Below are 19,046 nucleotides of genomic sequence, written 5' to 3' on the forward strand. Positions count from 1 at the left end.
CATCATTAATATCGTGCTTGCTGATGGGTTTTTCTCAGATGACAGCAGCTTCAGAAGAGTGAGACATCAATGGCGTACTAATGTAATCATCGTAAGCGGCAGCTTACATATGTTTTCTTTGATGTGCATCTCAGTCGGAAGCGACACATTTATTGTGCTGTCCTTATATAATGTATATAATCGATTTAAAGCCGAAATTAGGCTCTGGTTTCCTGCTGCGATTGAGCAATGTAAACATAACTGAACTCGGCGCCTGTTGTTTGGTGCGCTCATGTTTACTGTCCGATGTGACAGAGACACTCATTAAAGGTTCATCAAATGACGCGTCACACATATTCAACTAAGAACAACGACTTATGGTTCTGTTGAGTTAATAAAATAATGCTTAATGTATTCGCCTTTTCGGCTAGATGACACGCAGACATGTACCCCAATAAATCACCTTCACACACGAACAGGGTGAGTAAATAACCATGTTGGTGCACACACGTATTTCTTCCGGTGGGCAACTCGCTAGCCGTCACACAAGCCTTTCGCAGAAAAACACAATTATTTACGATTGGTAAACATGTAGAAAAAGATAATCGTTTCGTATAGATATTTTAATTACACTTAAACGCAAAAATCGCGTCGCTTAACCGTCGAAGCATTAGTTGCGCTTGTATAGCCTAAAAATAACCACGCGAACCTGTCAAATAAGAAGCATGAGGCTGCTGCAATGTGTGCTAGTTGTTGCCTTTATATGTTGATATATCATACATAATGCATTATATAACATTTTAAAGATTCGTGTTAGTAAATAAGCAGTGCTTATGGACAGGGAAACCTTTCATAACTGCTGTAGTTTGGTCAAAATGCCCAGACAGATACAGCAGCAGCACTCCTCTCATTTCATTGAGTACATAGAGAGAGAAATACCATACACCAAATTCTTCAAGAACTACCTGATCCCAAACCATCCGTGCATGTTCTCCAAAAAATTCACAGAGGACTGGAACTGCAGGAAAAACTGGGTTACAGAAGATGGGAAACCTAATTTTCAAAGACTTCTGCATGAATTTGGTGAGTAAAGAATGCTAATATCATTGCTAATATATTTTATTTGATTTGATTTTTGCACTTGTGTGTCATGCATTGCAAGTACTTTATTTTAAATGGTTTTCTCACACTGTGCAAGGAAAAAAAAGCACTTCTTAAATTAATAGCCTAATATTTGCATTTCTGCAGATGAGACTCCTGTTCCTGTAGCAAACTGCAGTGCAAAAGAATACAATGCAAATCCCAAGCAGATTATGCCTTTCAAGGCATTTATTCAGTATTGGAGAGAGTACATACAGAATGGACATTCTTCTCCAAAAGGATGTCTGTACTTGAAGGACTGGCATATGCAGAGGTACAGCTCTTTTTTTAAAGAGCATGTTTATTTCTTTTAATGCATATACCATAAGCTATTTTACATACTTTTGGACATAATATACTCATTTTCATTGTGAGACAAGAGAATCACGTTTCGTATTCGTCTCTAGGAACTTTCCTGACCACAACACTTACAAGACCCCAATTTACTTCTCCTCTGATTGGCTGAATGAATATTGGGACACAATTGAAGTGGATGATTATCGATTTGTCTACATGGGACCTAAAGGATCATGGTATGAATCAATAGCAATATAATATATTTATATTAAACATATTAAAATATGGTTTGCAAGAGACTCCTTGCCAAGCTACTTGTTGTTTTGTTGGAAGTTAAATGAAGTTAGAGGGATAGTTCTCATCATTTACTCACCCTCATGCCATCCCAGATATGTATGACTTTCTTTCTTCAACAAAACACAAATTATGATTTTTAGAAGAATATTTCAGTTCTGTAGGTCCATACAATGCAAGTGAATGGTGATCAGAACTTTGAAGCTCCAAAAAGCACATCAAGGCAGCATAAAAGTAATCCATACTACTCCAGTGGTTTAATCCATGTATTTTAAAGCGATCTAATCGGTTTTGGGTGAGAACAGACCAAAATATAACATTTCCCCCCCATCATCTTGCAGTCTCTAGGCACGATCATGATTTCAAGCTCGATTACACTTCCTAACACTTGACGCATGCACAGAGCGCTAGATGGCTTTGAGAAGTGTAATCGAGTTTGAAAACATGATCGCCAAAGAGACTGCTGATGTCATGATTTATAGTGAAAAAAATAGTTATATTTTGGTTTGTTCTCACCCAAAACCAGTTTCATGCAGATGGCTTCTGCAGATATGGATTTAACCACTTGAGTCGTATGGATTGCCTTTATGTGCTTTTTTGGAGCTTCAAAGTTCTGGTCCTCATTTATTGTATTGTATGGACCTACAGAGTTGAGATATTCTTCTAAAAATCTTAATTTAAGTTCAGCAGAAGAAAGTCATACACATCTGGAATGAAATGAGGGTGAGTAAATGAGAGAATTTTCATTTTTGAAAATTATCCCTTTAATTTTTGCAGTTCTGCTTAGCAGAGATAGAGTTGTATTGTAATTAATGTTTTATGTTGTTTTGCAATTTCAAAATCTTTTTAAATTCAGCTAATACATAAGAAAAATTCATTAATATTTGGTTTAATATATCAAGATGTATTTCTTATTTTAACCCTTGAAGCTAATGCTTTTGTGCTTGTCTGCAGGACACCTTTCCATGCAGATGTGTTTCGCTCTTACAGTTGGTCTGCAAATATCTGCGGACGGAAGAAATGGCTCCTGTATCCTCCAGGTCAAGAGGAGTTCCTCCGAGACTGTCATGGCAACTTGGCCTATGATGTAACTGCACCTGTACTTCAAGACAAAGGTCTGTACGCACAGTTTGAAGAGGCCTGTCAGCCTTTAGAGATCATTCAAGAAGCTGGAGAGATCATCTTTGTACCAAGTGGTTGGCATCATCAGGTTTACAATTTGGTATGTAAAAGTTTTTAAAAGGATAGTTCACCCAAAAATGAAAATTCTCTCATAATCTATTCACAATATCCCAGATGTGTATGACTTTCTTTCATCTGCAAATCACAAATAAAGATTCTTAGAAGAATATTGTAGCTCTGTAGGTCCATACAATGCAAGTGAATGGTGCCAAAATTTTGAAGCTCCAAAAATCATATAAAGGCATCATAAAAGTAATCCATACAACTCCAGTGGTGAAAATCCATGTCTTCTGAAGAAATATGATAGGTGTGGGTGAGAAACAGATCACATGCACATCCACGTCAATCAAACCGATCACAATGGAGAAAGGGAGTGCAATCATTTTGATTAAACTGTCCAACATCATACCACGATTTCAGTTTCAGTTTAATCATTTGTGCAGCTTTCATGGATATCAGACAGAAGTCTCAGTAGTCAAGGTGTGCTAGTTTTTAAAATGTTTTTTTCTCCTGCTCATGTAAGTGCATGTAATACAGTGAGCACCGGGATGAGTTTTTTCAGCGCGGGAGTGAATTTGCACAGGGTTTACAGACGATTGTACTTTATTAAACTGTATGTAATGCTGAATATAATGTATAATAATGTTAAAGGTCCTAATATTTGGTCATCCTGATAATGCCACATCATGTAATGTCTGATTTCACTAGTAAATTTATACAATGGCAAACATTATTTTACTGGATAAACATACACAATTTTTTTAAAAGAATAGTTTAGAAACATGTAATCAGTGAAAATACTATTTTAAAAACTATAATATTAAAATACTTAAATGTATATGATCAGTGACAGTGTACAAGCATATGTATCTAACATTTTCAGCTCATCAGAATTATTAACATTTCTGTTCTCGTGTCACTATTGCCCTCTGCTGGGCTGATCTTTTGTCTTATGGATCATTTTACTCTTTAATGATGAGCAATTTTCATTAAGTTTTACAAGTTAAAGAACTGTTTTGCATATGTCCTGAAAGTAATAATAATAATAATAAATTTAAACTTAACTTCTGATGATCCAGGCTTTGTTCAAAGTTTTGTGAGTGTATAGAATCGTTAATTCAATAATGTAAAGCAAATCAAATCCTAAACCCCTTTATCATTTCAGTTTTTTGAAAAATCATATTTTAATAAATACAGGAAATAAAATTTAATTATTATCCGATTAATCGATTAATCAAAGATTAATCAATTATCAAAATAATCGTTAGTTGCAGCCCTACTTTTATGCTGACTTGTGTGATTTTTTTTTTTTTTTTTTTTTTTTTTTTGAGCTTCAAAATTTTGGTCACCATTCACTTGCATTGAAAGGATCTACAGAGCTGAAATATTCTTCTAAAAATCTTTGTTTGTGCGCTGCTGAAGAAAGAAATTCATTCACATCTGGGATGACATAAGGCTGAGTAAATGAGAGAATTCCTTCAGTGGTGTTCAAAAGTACTGCACACATTTTTATGTTATCGTAACGTTGTGATTATATTTTATTTTCTATATCTTTTATGCATGACATTTCATCATTTTTAAAATATAGTTTTATTATATTACTTACTAAACATTATTTGCTTCATGAGATTAAGTTGCTTTTCAAAAACCTTTTTCAAGAACATGCCCGATTCATATTTCACCCCAAAATCAATATAATAATAATAATAATAATAAAAAAAAAATATATATATATATATATATATATATATATATATATATATATATATATAATGCAATTTCTGTTAAATCTTTGCAATTTCTGATTATATATACTATATATATATATATATACATATATATATATATATATAAAGCTTTTATATTTGGAGATCATTTCAAGATTTTTCCAAATATTACTTTTAATATTATTGCAATTTTTCACACTCAAATTTAAAAGTATTTCACACACACACACTGTGGACCAATTGCAAAAAATGTGTCTAATTTTTTTCAGAACCCCCCCCCCTTTTTTTTTTTTTTTTTTTAACTTTTTGTCCCAACTTTGTAAGCATGTAAATCTGGTTCTCTTCGCTCTATATCACTTTGAAAAGTCTTATTTCATTCCACTTGATTGCAGCAAGCACTAGTAAAAAGGATTTTTTCTCTATATCATATTCCATCACAATATGCAGATCTGAAATGTAGGAGGCACTATAACGCATTTTAGCCCTCACAGATGTGCTCGTCCATAGACATTTAGTCTAATTTTCAGTTTATGCACCACCCACAATGTTTCATTGAATATCTCGGCCTCTGAATGGACTAGAAGCTCAATCTAGGTGTCAATGGAAAATTGAGATATAATATAATTTTATCATCAATAGTCAAAAACATATTTTTATGATGATTTGTTTTGCTTGCTTTTCCTGCTGGATGGCACATTTTGTTCTGGACATCTAAAATATAACATTGGATTATTCAATCAAGAAAGCTCACAGACAAGTAAAAATGGCTAATTGTTTAGACAACTACCTAAGGTAAAAGCAAATATAAATGTTTAGCTATTTGGAGTTTACAGCTGCAATGATTGATGCATAAAAGAGACATATGTATTTGATGACTGACAGAAATCATATTTCATTTTGTGATTTAAAAAAAAAAAAATATTCGAACTGTGGTATTAGGGCAATAAAATAACCTTTACTGTCACATTCCTGAGAATGAGAGCTTTCATTTGATGTATGACTTATACATTTAAGTGCCATGTGAAAGACTTATGTATTCATATTAATACTTCTACCACATTACCTCTAGGGGGCGCTAATTTGCGACGCAAATCTTTTCAGGCCTTATTTTGTTATTTTGTGTAACATAAATACAAAAGTGATGGTGTTCTCTGAAAAGTTTAGATTCTAAGCTTTCAAATGATACATCATATGCCTGACCTTTTTAAGTGTGATATAGCACCCCCCTGTGGACCCGCCGGCATGTGGACATATGCCACTGAAGAGAATTTGGGAAATGTCCTTGTCATGAAAATAGTTACAATGAAAAAAATTAAAAAATAATGGGCCAAAATAGGCTTAATTTTCTTTAAGCAAAATCTCATTTATTTATTTTTTGTCATCTATGAGAAAATATTTCTGTAGTGTGATCTAATAATCATCAGATGATCATGCTTCTCTTTATAATAGGAGGATACCATCTCCATCAATCATAACTGGCTGAATGGTGTTAATTTGGACATCATGTGGCAGTTTCTCCAGGAGGAACTTTCCTCTGTCCAGAGAGAGATTGAGGAATGGCGTGATACTATGGACACCTGGCATCAGCATTGTCAGGTAACACTTTATTTTTACAGTAGCTATAGGATTTAGGTGGGCCATTTTAATTGAACCTTTTTTCATTGTCCCCAAAATGTATTTGGACACTTAAGCCACACTTAAAAATGTTTGAATGTCAATGCATTAGATATCAAAACTTCAAACCAAGTGACATCTGCAAACAAATGATTTTTGACATGTTCCACTAACATTTAACAACTAGAAAGAATAAATGCTACATATCTAATGCAATGCCATTCACAGATTTTTAGGTGTGGCTAAAGTGTCCAAATACTTATATGCACAATTGTAAATGTAATTGTTTTGAATAATAAATTGTAATTTTATTCAATTTTAGGTGATCATGAAATCATGTACAGGAATCGATTACGGGGAATTTGCCTCTTTTCTTAAGACCATCGCGAATAATCGAATATCCTCCTTGAATTCGTGCCCCAGAAATGCAGATAATTGTCAAGGCCACCTTGCTGAAACTCTATTTGCATTAGGCCCTCACCATGCAGCCTTTGATCTGCAGAGAGTACTGTATATATTTGAGAGCATGCTTAGCAATGAAGATTTTAAGAGACTGGATCCTTCAGCCCTGAGCTTCAAACCTGAGGAATTGCTTCAGGAGATCAGAGAGGCTGTCCAAACCATTGTATAAAAGACATGTGCTACTGTATGTGGAAGATCAGCTATGACAAAAATATTTAAAAAATCATTTTAACAATGTATGTCTCTTGAGATATTTTTTTTTTAAACTTTTGTTTATACTGTCATTTTAAGACTCAGATAGTAGAGCATGGCACATGTAAATGTGTGTTTACATGCTCGTTCTTAAACCAATTATTCCTAATAAGCTAACATGTGTGGTCATGTTCAGTAAATGCCTTAAACGGGTTTTCTTAAAGGAATAGTTCACCCAAAACTGAAAATGCTCTCATTATTTACTCACTCTCATGCCATACCAGATGTGTATGACTTTCTTTCTTCATCAGCGCACAAACAAAGATATTAAGAAGAATATTTCAGCTCTGTTGGTCTATATAATGCAAGTGAATGGTAGCCAAAACTTTGAAGCTCCAAAAAGCACATAAAGGAAACATAAAAGTAATCCATACGACTCCAGTGGTTAAATCCATATCTTCATATGACAGGTGTGGGTGAGAAACAGATCAATATTTAAGTCCTTTTTTACTGTAAATCTACACTTTCGCCCAGCCCTCCTATGCATATTCACAAGAGGACTGAGTTCTTCTTTTGTTTTTTGGTGATTCACATTCTGCATATCGCCACCTACTGGGCATGGAGAAGAAAGAAAGGAGGGATAAAGGAAAAGGAATAAATAAATCATATTTGCACAACAGCCCAGTGGGTGGCGATATGCTCAAAGAATGCAGAACTCGGTCCTCTTGTGCACACGCATAGAAGGGCAGGTCAAAAGTGGAGATTTACAGTAAAAAAGGACTTAAATATTGAAATGTTTCTCACCCACACCTGTCATATCGCTTCTGAAGACATGGATTATACCACTGGAGTCGTATGGATTACTTTTATGCTGCCTTTATGTGATTTTTGGAGATTCAAAGTTCTGATAACCATTCACTTGTATTGTGAAGACCTACAGAGCTGAAATATTCTTCTAAAAATCATAATTTGTGTTCTTCAGATGAAAGAAAGTCACACACATCTGTGATGGCATGAGGGTGAGTAAATGATGAGAGAATGTTCATCTTTGGGTGAACTATCCCCTTAATGGGGGTAAGGGCATAAACTGTTTAAGCAAAAAACAATCAATATTTTTGCCCATGACCTGATTTCACTCTGCATGTAAACACCTTTACTAGCATTCATACCAATTTATTCAATGTGTACAGGTGTTGTGCACATGACTGTTTACGTTTTGACATCAAAAGCAGAGAATAATCTGATTATGTCATGCATCTCAGGACTACTAACATTGTCAGTTTTCGTCAATAAGCTGATTTTTTAATAGTAGTCAGCATAAACTTGCTTAATGATGCCCAAGTTGTGAAACTGGAAAGGGCATATCATCATAGAAGTAGATGTAGCGAATTCATTTTTGCAAATTTATTCACATATTTACTGCTGAATTTCAATCATATTAAGATCTTACAGTCAAATAATGCAAAGCTAATATTTCACCCTTCGTGGTTTGCTTTATGAAAATGTATTATTTGTAAGATACCATGTATAAATAAAGCATATAGGTTGTTTGACGGTGTAAAACTGATGCCTTGTCAGATTGTTCGGCTACTGCCATTATTTTTTTTTACTTGAATGTGTGACGTCGTAATAATGATGAACTAACTTGGAAGTAGGAGTTGAACAGGTGAACTTGGAAATTACAACTACTGTAAGAATATGACTAACAAAGAAATGTGTTTAAGGAATTTTATTTTTAATCAACATCTCTGAAAAATGGCTGTAGTGATTGACTCAAAATCTAAATAAATATCTTTTGCAGTGCAATAACAGCAGTCTTATTGGCCATTAAAAAACAGCATGTGTAACAGGAGTGCTAATCTGAACAAAACAGACCTTATTCTGGTGTTGCTGATTAACCCTTCATTTATCTTTCGCATTTTTTGGCCACCAGTCAGGCACGCTGGCCTGTAGAGTCACTGTCATATCATCAGAGGATTTAACTTTGAGGGACTCTTTTGCATGAGCCAAGCGTATAAGGCTCAAGCCCAGTTTGCCAATTCCTGCCCTGTGCTTCCCTGCTGGTTTGCCCCCTTCAGTCTCCAAAGTAGCCCCTTGGTCCAGATTCTCAGCTGGGGCAGACATGGTCACAGGCATTAGGCGCTTCCGTATTACACCAGTGTGGTGAGTTCTGGCAGTTAGTTCCTGTCCGATGTAGCAGCCCTTGCTGAAGCTGATTCCCTGCATGTAGACCAGGTTAGACTCCAGTGGAAGGACCTCACCTGGCGGGAGGTCTTTGACTCCTTCAGGAAGTCCTATAGAAATGAAAATAAAATAGAGGTTTGATTATAAAAAATAATCACAAAGCAAGATTTAAGTACATTCAAAATCAGACTTTGAAATCTGAAAGTTTGGAATAATGTACAGATTTTGCTGTTTTGGAAGGAAATTGGTACTTTAATCCATCAAAGTGGCACTCAACTGATCACAAAGTATAGTCAGGACATTACTGATGTAAAAAACAGTACCATCACTATTTGAAAAAAGTCATTTTTGATCAAATCTAGACAGGTCCCATTTCCAGCAGCCATCACTCCCAACACCTTATCCTTGAGTAATCATGCTAAGTTGATAATTTGGTACTAGAAAATCACTTGCCATTATATTGAACACAGAAAAGCTATTTGGTTCGTTAAATGATGCTTAACATTGTCCTTGTGTTTGTTTTTGAGTTGCCACAGTATGCAATAGACTGGCATGTCTTAAGGTCAATATTAGGTCAAAAATGGCAAAAAAAAGAAACAGCTTTCTCTAGAAACTTGTCAATCATTGTTTTGAGGAATGAAGGCTATACAATGCTTGAAATTGCCAAAAAAACTGAAGATTTCATACAAAGGTGTACACTACAGTCTTCAAAGACAAAGGACAACTGGCTCTAACAAGGACAGAAAGAGATGTGGAAGACCAGATGTACAACTAAACAAGAGGATAAGTCCATCAGAGTCTCTAGTTTGAGAAATAGATGCCTCACATGTCCTCAGCTGACAGCTTCATTGAATTCTACCCGCTCAACACCAGTTTCATGTACAACAGTAAAGAGAAGACTCGGGTGCAGGCCTTATGGGAAGAATTGCAAAGAAAAAGCCACTTTTGAAACAGAAAAACAAGAAGAAAATGTTAGAGTGGGCAAAGAAACAGACATTGGACAACAGATAATTGGAAAAGAGTGTTATGGATCTGAACAGTGTCGACCCACTGAGGCATAGACTCTAAAAGACCCCTAAAAGTGTCCTGTAATATCTGGCACCAAGACATTAGCAGCAGATCTTTCAAGTCCTGTAAGTTGTGAGGTGGAGCCACTGTGGATCGGACTTGTTGGTCCAGCACATTCCACAGATGCTCAATCAGACTGACATCTGTGGAATTTGGAGGCCAGGGCAACACCTTGAACTCTTCATCATGTTCCTCAAACCATTCCCAAACAATGTTTGCAGTGTGGCAGGGTGCATTATCCTGCTGAAAGAGGCCACTGCCATCAGGGAATACCACTGCCATGAAGGAGTGTACCTGGTCTGCAACGATGTTTAGGTATGTGCACCTGTCAAACTGACGTCCACATGAATGCCAGGACCCAGGGTTTCCTAGCAGAACATTGCTCAGAGCATCACACTCCCTCCACCGGCTTGTCATCTTTCCACAGTGTATCGTGGTGCCATCTCTTCCCCAGGTAAAGGTGTACACATACACGGCCGTCCATGTGTTGTAAAAGAAAACAGGACTCATCGGACAAGACGACCTTCTTCCACTGCTCCAAGGTCCAGTTCCGACTCTCGCTTGCCTATTGTAGGCGCTTTCGGCAGTGGACAGGGGTCATCATGGGCACTCTGACCAGTCTGTGTCTACGCAGCCCCATACACAGTTTGCACTGTTTGTTGTGACACATTCTTCCCGTAACCATCATTAAAATTTTCTATGACTTGTGCCACAGTATACCTTCTGTCGGTTTCAGACCAGACGGGATAGCCTTCGTTGCCCTCGCGCATCGTTGAGTCTTGGGCGCTCAACGCCAGTTTGTGGTTTGTCCCTCCTCGGACCACTGTCGGTAGGTACTCACCACTGCTGACCGGGAGCGCCCCACAAGCCTTGCCGTTTCAGAGATGCTCGGACCCAGTCACTGAGGTCTTTACTCCTGCCCATTTCTCCTGCATTCAACACGTTGACTATGAGAACTGATTGTTCGCTTACCATCTAATCTACCCAGACCTTGAAATGTGGCCTTGTTAGGAGATGATCAACGTTATTCGCTTCAACTCTGAGTGGTCATAATGTTTTGGCTCATCACTGTAAATCTAAAGAATGCAAGATATTTATAGCAATTAAGATACAAACTTAACAGGATAGTTCATCCAAAAATGAAAATTCTCTCATCATTTACTCACCCCCATGCCATCCCTGATGTGTATGACCTTTTTTCTTCTGCTGAACACAAACAAAGATTTTTAGAAGAATATTTCAGCTCTTTAGGTCCAATGCAAGTGAATGGTGGAGAGGAGAATTTATAGTGAAAAAGGACTTAAATATTTATGTTTCTCACCCACACCTATAATATCACTTCTGAAGATATGGATTTTACCACTGGAGTCGTATGGATTACTTTTGTGTTTCCTTTACGTGACTTTTGTGCTTCAAAGTTCTGGTCACCATTCACTTGCATTGAGGACCTACAGAGCTGAAATATTCTTCTAAAAATCTTCATTTGTGTTCTGCAGAAGAAAGAAAGTCATACACATCTGGGATGGTATGAGGGTGAGTAAATGATGAGAGAATTTTCATTTTTGGGTGAACTATTCCTTTAAGTACTGTATACAAAATCGCAAAATTTAAATGAACAATTATTTTAAACAATATTTTAAATTCACTCACAAATATTTGAAAACTGAGCATTTACATGATTAATTGACAAGGTTATTGGTAGATTTGGAAAGTGCATAGCACTAGATGGAATTACCACTTTAGTTAACCGTCCAATATCGGGCACAGTTATTCACCGATAATCTGAAAAAATGCAGAATATCATCCTATTAAAACATATTGGACTATCACTAGTTTTAGATCAAGCATTAGTTGTCACACTGCAGGACCCTGCTATCACTATCACTACTGGAGATGTCTCTCAACTACCCAAATAAACTTTCATCAGAGAGAATTACAACTATTTTATGTCCAAAAATTTGCAATTGCAATAAAATGTGTTTAATACCAATTTCATAGCGGTGTCTGTGGTATTCTTCAGTGTTGCCCGCTCGACAGGCCGAGATGATCTCCGTTGGATTGACCTCACTATTAGTGATCATTCTCCAGCCCATGAGTTCAGTTCTTGGGTCTTTTCCCAGCACCAACACTTTGTCTGCTGCAGTAAAATCTGGCTTTGACTTTCCCAGCACTGCATCTTTATCTTGAGGAAACAAAGCCCAAAGTGAGAGACTGGGACAGAGGCTGATGCTCACTTTGCGACGTATCTTGTACACTTTCAGATGCCGTATGATGGAGTCCTGTACAGTGCTGTCACACTCCAGAAGTACCCCATTATGTCCACTTGGGTTTTCTTTTAAACTGAAAAAAAAAAAAAAAAAAAAAAAAAAACAAACAAAACAATAATACATAAATGCATAACATAAAATGAACACAGCTGTTTTCCTCACAAAATTCACCAAATATTTGCTATAATAAGTCTACTATTATACAATTTTTTTATTAATATATATATATATATATATTATTTATTATTATTTTTTTTTTTTTTTTTTTTTACATTATATGTACAGCTGGGTCCAAATGTCTGAGACCACATTCAAAATCTGGGATTTTTTTTTTAAACAAAGCCTCTATAAAATAATAATAATAATAAAGTTTTCTGCATTGTTTTTAATATAAGCCATTTTTGTGACATTAACCGTATAGTAGTAGCCTATAGTGTGTGATATGGTGGGTTCTTTTTGAATTCAACAACCCAAGGTGGGACAGTGAGATAAATGTTGAGGTCACGCCCATATCTCACTCCACCTATTCATCATAATTCACAGTTCCAGCGCCTGTATAATATGTATCATGCCTAGTTTACATGTCACGTTAAAGAGATGTTAAAATAATGTCATATATATTACCTGTAAATGATGATGTCATACAGTGTCCTGCCTTGAACATTGAGCATGTGCGCATACATGGCTGTGAGTCCATCTTCTCCCAGAAGATCCATGTCATTGGTGATAATTCCTTGAAGAAAAGAGTTCGTGTCATGTCCAGATATGTTGATAAGAGTCCTGTGCGGTAGGCTGTAACAGGTCAAGTGTCCTGCGGTGTGTGTGGGTTGATCTTGACTGTGTTTTCTGATGTGAGTTCTGCACACACTCTCATGTCTCACACAGGACAGCAAGAAACGCTTCGCCTGGAGTCCGCTTGATCCTGCCGCGAGCGCTCTGACAGCACGTCCGAACAAATCCAGCTTATACATTGTTATTTTCCTCAGCGCGAATCTAAAAAGAGTAAAGTTCCCCAAAGCGAGACGAGTTTGCGTTATCTTGTCCTTTCTCCGTCCATTTTGCTTCCCATAATGCAATGCGCTGACTGTTTATTTGCGGCGTTCATTGCGAAGCCTACAATGGCGAAGGTTAAGCTTATGAATATTAATTATGTCATTGCGGAGGTTGTTTCGTAACCTTCCTGTTCCTTCCAATGAACTCTAATCACTTTCTATTAATATTCATGAGCCAAGCCTACGCCGTAAAAGAAGAACGTATTCCAAACGTTACGTCACGTAATTATTAAGAATAAGCCACGCCTTCACCATTTAGCAACATTTTGCTGAAATCTTCTCTTAAACATTAGTATGGCGAGACTGTCCATGACAGTGTAACGCTGGCCAACGTTTAGATTACACGAAGTTTGCCAGAGTCTTTGTTTCATATTGACTACTCATGATATAACTTTTAGTGTTTATTCAGAGAGAAAACAACATTATTAAATATTTCCAGTATTAAATACTATGAAACAATAGTATATTAGGATTAATTATGTAAATAGGCCTACTATGTAATGTTAATATATATATCCCTCTCTTCCCTCTCTTTGTCTGTAGTCCCCACATGCTTTAAAACATCCACCATTGTGCCTGTTCCAAAACAATCAAAAATAACTTGTTTAAATGACTGGCATCCTGTTGCTCTGACCCCCATCATCAGCAAATGCTTTGAGAGACTAATCTGAGATTACATCTGCTCTGTATTACCACTCAATCTTGACCCGCTGCAGTTTGCTTACCGCAACAACCGTTCCACTGATGATGCCATTGCATCTACAATACACACTGCTCTCTCCCACCAGGAAAAAAGAACACTTATGTGAGAATGCTGTTTGTAGACTACAGCTCAGCATTCAACACCATAGTGCCCTCCAAGCTTGATGTGAAACTCCGGGCTCTGGGCTTAAACAGCTCGCTGTGCAGCTGGATCCTGGACTTCCTGTCAAGTAGACGCCAGGTGGTTAGAATAGGCAGCAACATCTCCTCATCACTGACCCTCAACACTGGAGCCCCACAGGGCTGTGTTCTCAGCCCACTCCTGTATTCCCTGTACACACATGACTGTGTGACAACACATAGCTCCAATGCCATCATTAAGTTTGCTGATGACACGACGGTGGTAGGTCTGATCACTGACAATGATGAAACAGCCTACAGAGAGGAGGTGCACACTCTGACACACTGGTGTCAGGAGCACAACCTCTCCCTCAACGTCAGTAAGACAAAGGAGCTTGTGGTGGACTTCAGGAGAAAAGACAGAGAACACAGTCCCATCACCATCAATGGAGCACCAGTGGAGAGAGTCAGCAGCTTCAAGTTCCTGGGTGTCCACATCACTGAGGAACTCACATGGTCCATCCACACTGAAGTCGTTGTGAAGAAGGCTCATCAGCGCCTCTTCTTCCTGAGACGGCTGAGGAAGTTTGGAATGAACCGCCACATCCTCACACGGTTCTACACCTGCACTGTAGAGAGCATCCTGACTGGCTGCATCTCCGCCTGGTATGGCAATAGCACCACCCACAACCGCAAAGCACGGCAAATGGTGGTGCGAACTGCCAGACACATCATCGGAGGTGAGCTTCCCTCCCTCCAGGACATATATACAAGGCAGTGTGTGAAAAAAGCTCGGAGGATCATCAGAGACTCCAGCCACCCGAGCCATGGGCTGTTCTCATTACTACCATCAGGTAGGCGGTATCACAGCATCAGGACCCGCACCAGCCGACTACATGATAGCTTCTTCCCCCAAGCAATCAGACTTCTGAACTCTTGATCTCTCACGTTCAAATGCATTAGCACTGCACTTTATTACCCTTACTCTTATATCTCACACCGGACTGTCATAAATTATATTATTATTATTATATTATATTCTCTCTTAACAACTGACTATCAACCGACAGCCTGAATGTCAATACAGTACAATACTGTACATTCTATATATACTATATATACTTTTTTATATATTTTATTTTTTATTTTTATTAATAATGTGTATCTATATAGTGCGTATTGTATACTGTACAGTGTATGTTATTATTTGTATATTGTTGTGTGTAATTATGTGTATAACAGATGTTTAAATTGTGCTGTGTTAATTTGATGTTATTGTAAATTGGTATATGTCTCATCACTGTCACGACTGCTATGTTGCTCAGAACATTAAAAGAATTTCACACACCATTGCACTTGTGTATATGGCTGTGTGACAATAAAGTGATTTGATTTGATTTGATATATATATATATATATATATATATATATATATATATATATATATATATATATATATATATAACAAATCTTATTCACTATAGAGTAAGGTTCAAGTGCCTGACCAAAGAGAACACTAATAACCATAATGATGACTTAAAAAAATAAAATAAAATCAGCAACACTAAATGAATCTAAAGCTTTATTAACTCCTAATCTTTTGCACACATGAAAAAAAAAATCCCAATGTCACTTATAATAATAGAACATGGCAATATTGCATTTTGAGCATTTTCAAGCTTTCTCCCGTGAGACTGAATAATACCCTATTGATGAATAATAAAATAATATAGTGAAGTATTTTGGCGTAAGTCCCCTGTCTGACGGTCCGGTGAAAATTTTAGTGAGCCATCAAATCCTGCTGGGGAAGACTGCAGGGGCGAGGAGCCTACCCCCCATCAGACGAAGACTTGCTGGTGCTGGTGCTGGTGGTGGTGGGGAGGAGGCGGTTGCCAGGTTGGCACCTGAAGGCAGCAGAGTGGTTGGCTGCTGGCAGACCTTTAAAGCGAGAGGTGAACAGTGATTGGTTAAAGGAAATTATGGCTGAAACGATGACATGTACCATGCGAGTCTCCCTGACAGAACTACCACTGACGCTTCCATGGATTTTACTATTTACTGGTTTATTTTGCTGTTGTTTTTGTTGTACTCTTAGTCGCTTGTTTTTTTAGATTTACTTTTTTAACTTAAAATGTTTGTTTATTGTCACCATTGCTGATTTTTGTATGCTGAGTGTTTATACCCATGTGCATCCATAAAACAACAGACACTCAGCTAACTAAAATAACACTTCTAAATTAAGTTATGAGCACACCAACTGTTGATCATTAGTTTAGCTTTTATTGTTCTTCCAAGTAATACAGTGCAATCAATTGTGCTTCATTAAATCACAAGTACAGTAGCAGGTAAACCTTTATATAATAATAAAGAAGGTCCAAGGTCTCAGCTCAAGGGAACACCAATCACTATAATGTGACTTCAAACAAAACACAACTACTGATATATATATATATATATATATATATATATATATATATATATATATATATATATAAACAACAACACTAAGCTAAGACTTCTATAAACTCTAAATAAAACCTTTTGTACATGTCCCAATAAAGCCCAGAATGCATTGCCCATGCATTCATACATTATTCAAGCACAAGGGCGTATCTGTATCTTACCAGTTTACGATCCCATAATCCAGTGCAATACTGTTATTTTACAATATGCAGTATTTATTTATTTTATTTCAGCTAAAGATAAAGTGTGGGATTTGAGTGTTAAGGCCCTTTAAAGGGCAGCTCCTGAAGTCCCAAAAAAAGAAACTGACAGTAGACCATGGCAGAGCCGGTGACCTGGGAAGTGGCTTCAGGAAGGGAGCGGGGTCCGGAGGCCTGGGCCGTGGCTCCAGGAAGGGAACGAGGTCTGGCAGCCAAGGAGGCAGTTCCAAGGAGGGGGTGGGGTCCGGAGGCCTGGGATGTGGCTTCAGGAAGGGAGCGGGGTCAAGAGATGAGAGGAAGGTTCCAAACACAGAACTTTAATTATAAACAAAAGAAGAGGATACAACGATGAAGGAATAATATGAAGAAGGAAGGTAACAAAACTCTACAGCAGACTACTGGCAACTAAAGCACTACATACAAACAAGAACCACAACAGGAACAAGTTAAAAAAAAAAAAAAGAAGAAGATATATACACTGGCATTTGGAATAATGTACAGATTCTGCTGTTTCAGAAGGAAATTGGTACTTTAATATAAAAAAAAAAGATAATAAAGACAACAGATAATTGGAAAAGAGTGTTATGGATCTTAACCCCATTGAGCTTTTGTGGGATCAGCTAGACTCTAATGTGCGTGAGAAGTGCCCGACAAGACAGCCACATCTATGGCAAGTGCTACAGGAAGTGTGGGGTGAAATGTCACCTGAGTATCTGGACAAACTGACAGCTAGAATGCCAAGGATCTGCAAAGCTGTCATTGTTGCACGTGGAGGATTTTTTGATGAGAACTCTTTAGTAGTTTAAGAAGTTCTGAACATTTTGTTCAAATTGTAATAGTAATTTTTCACGTTATTAATGTCCTGACTATATATTGTGATCAGTTGAATGCCACTTTGGTGAATAAAAGTTAATTTCTTTCCATAAGAGCAAAATCTGTACATTATTCCAAACTTTTGGCTGTCAATGTGTATACACTTGGGCTAACAAGGAGACAAGGAACACCTGGGATACAATTAGGGCAATGGACAGGAAGACAGGCATAACAAACTTCAAACCAAGAGTCTCTTCAAACTTTCAAAATAAGAGTCATTGGAGAAAACATAAGAATGATGTGACATAACAATTTTACACTTGTTGTTGTGAACATATTTTTCATTCAAAATATTAATAATAACTAAGTGAAAGCTGGATTATTATTATTTTATTTTATTTTTTGTCTGTGTGTTTCAGAAAACAGAAGAATGGCTCAGAACATCCAGAAGATATAAAGACATCCTGTTTTATAAAAGTAAAACAAAAAAGATAAAAGTTACATTTTATTTCACAAATGGATATATTTGCATACTGCTTTGAAAAATTTCCATATGCCTATCTGCTATCTGCTTTAAATAGAAAACCAAATAGACCAAGAGGTCAGGTTTTGTCTGGTTAGCATTTTTTTTTTTTATTTAACTTTTTTTTTAGCTTTTTGCATTTTTGTTTGTATTTTTTGTATTATTATTTATTATTATAAATGTACACAACATTTTACTATATTTCATTACATTATAGATGTCCCTGATTTTTTGTAGGGCTCTTAACACATTTAGCCTGTCTACTGTGTCACAGCTCACGGCCCTGTTTCCCAATAAAAATTGATCTTAGCTGTTAACGTTTTAATAAAGTTTATTATTTATGTGCGTTTCCCAAAGCTGCACTTAACATGAACGTGCGAGGATGCACTTTAAGTGCTACCTAAGAAAGTCGCTGTCCATGTGTGCTAAATTGTGACAGTGTTGTGTTGCTCATCATTGTAACTTCATTATATACAGAGGTGGGTATTAACGCGCTACATTTACTCCGTTACATTTACTTGAGTAACTTTTTTTGGAAAACAGTTTTACTTTTAGAGTAGGTTTAAAAGTGGGTACTTTTTACTCTCACTCAAGTACATTTCTAGCATTCCTGTCTGGGTTTAATTTGAGTTAATGTGTAATTTGAGAGATTATTACTTTTACGACAGTGGAAGTTCACACAGCTACGCGCGCTGTCACAGACTGTCACTCAAGCCGAGTCTATCACTGCTGCAGCATCGAGCTCTTCAAACAAAGTGACACAAACA

The 19,046-nt window shown here is 37.0% G+C and overlaps 2 protein-coding genes across 2 annotated transcripts; one reads left to right on the top strand and one right to left on the bottom strand.

Moving 5' to 3' along the window:
• The first annotated feature begins 496 nt into the window (after positions 1-496).
• Positions 497-7,233, top strand: LOC127440952 (2-oxoglutarate and iron-dependent oxygenase JMJD4). The gene is made up of 6 exons (XM_051698042.1): positions 497-1,062; positions 1,228-1,393; positions 1,527-1,652; positions 2,665-2,932; positions 6,069-6,215; positions 6,556-7,233. Exons 1-6 carry the CDS (start codon positions 813-815, stop codon positions 6,862-6,864), a joined length of 1,266 nt encoding a protein of 421 aa, XP_051554002.1. The 5' UTR covers positions 497-812; the 3' UTR covers positions 6,865-7,233.
• Positions 7,234-7,708: 475 nt separating this feature from the next.
• LOC127440957 (putative transferase CAF17 homolog, mitochondrial) lies at positions 7,709-13,517 on the bottom strand. The gene is made up of 3 exons (XM_051698050.1): positions 13,031-13,517; positions 12,127-12,479; positions 7,709-9,181 (listed from the first exon to the last, which is right to left on the bottom strand). The coding sequence occupies exons 1-3, from the start codon at positions 13,375-13,377 to the stop codon at positions 8,790-8,792; spliced, it is 1,092 nt and encodes a 363-aa protein (XP_051554010.1). The 5' UTR covers positions 13,378-13,517; the 3' UTR covers positions 7,709-8,789.
• Positions 13,518-19,046: the final 5,529 nt, after the last annotated feature.

Source organism: Myxocyprinus asiaticus, chromosome 5 (genome assembly GCF_019703515.2).
Source record: "Myxocyprinus asiaticus isolate MX2 ecotype Aquarium Trade chromosome 5, UBuf_Myxa_2, whole genome shotgun sequence".
Lineage (NCBI taxonomy): Eukaryota > Metazoa > Chordata > Actinopteri > Cypriniformes > Catostomidae > Myxocyprinus > Myxocyprinus asiaticus.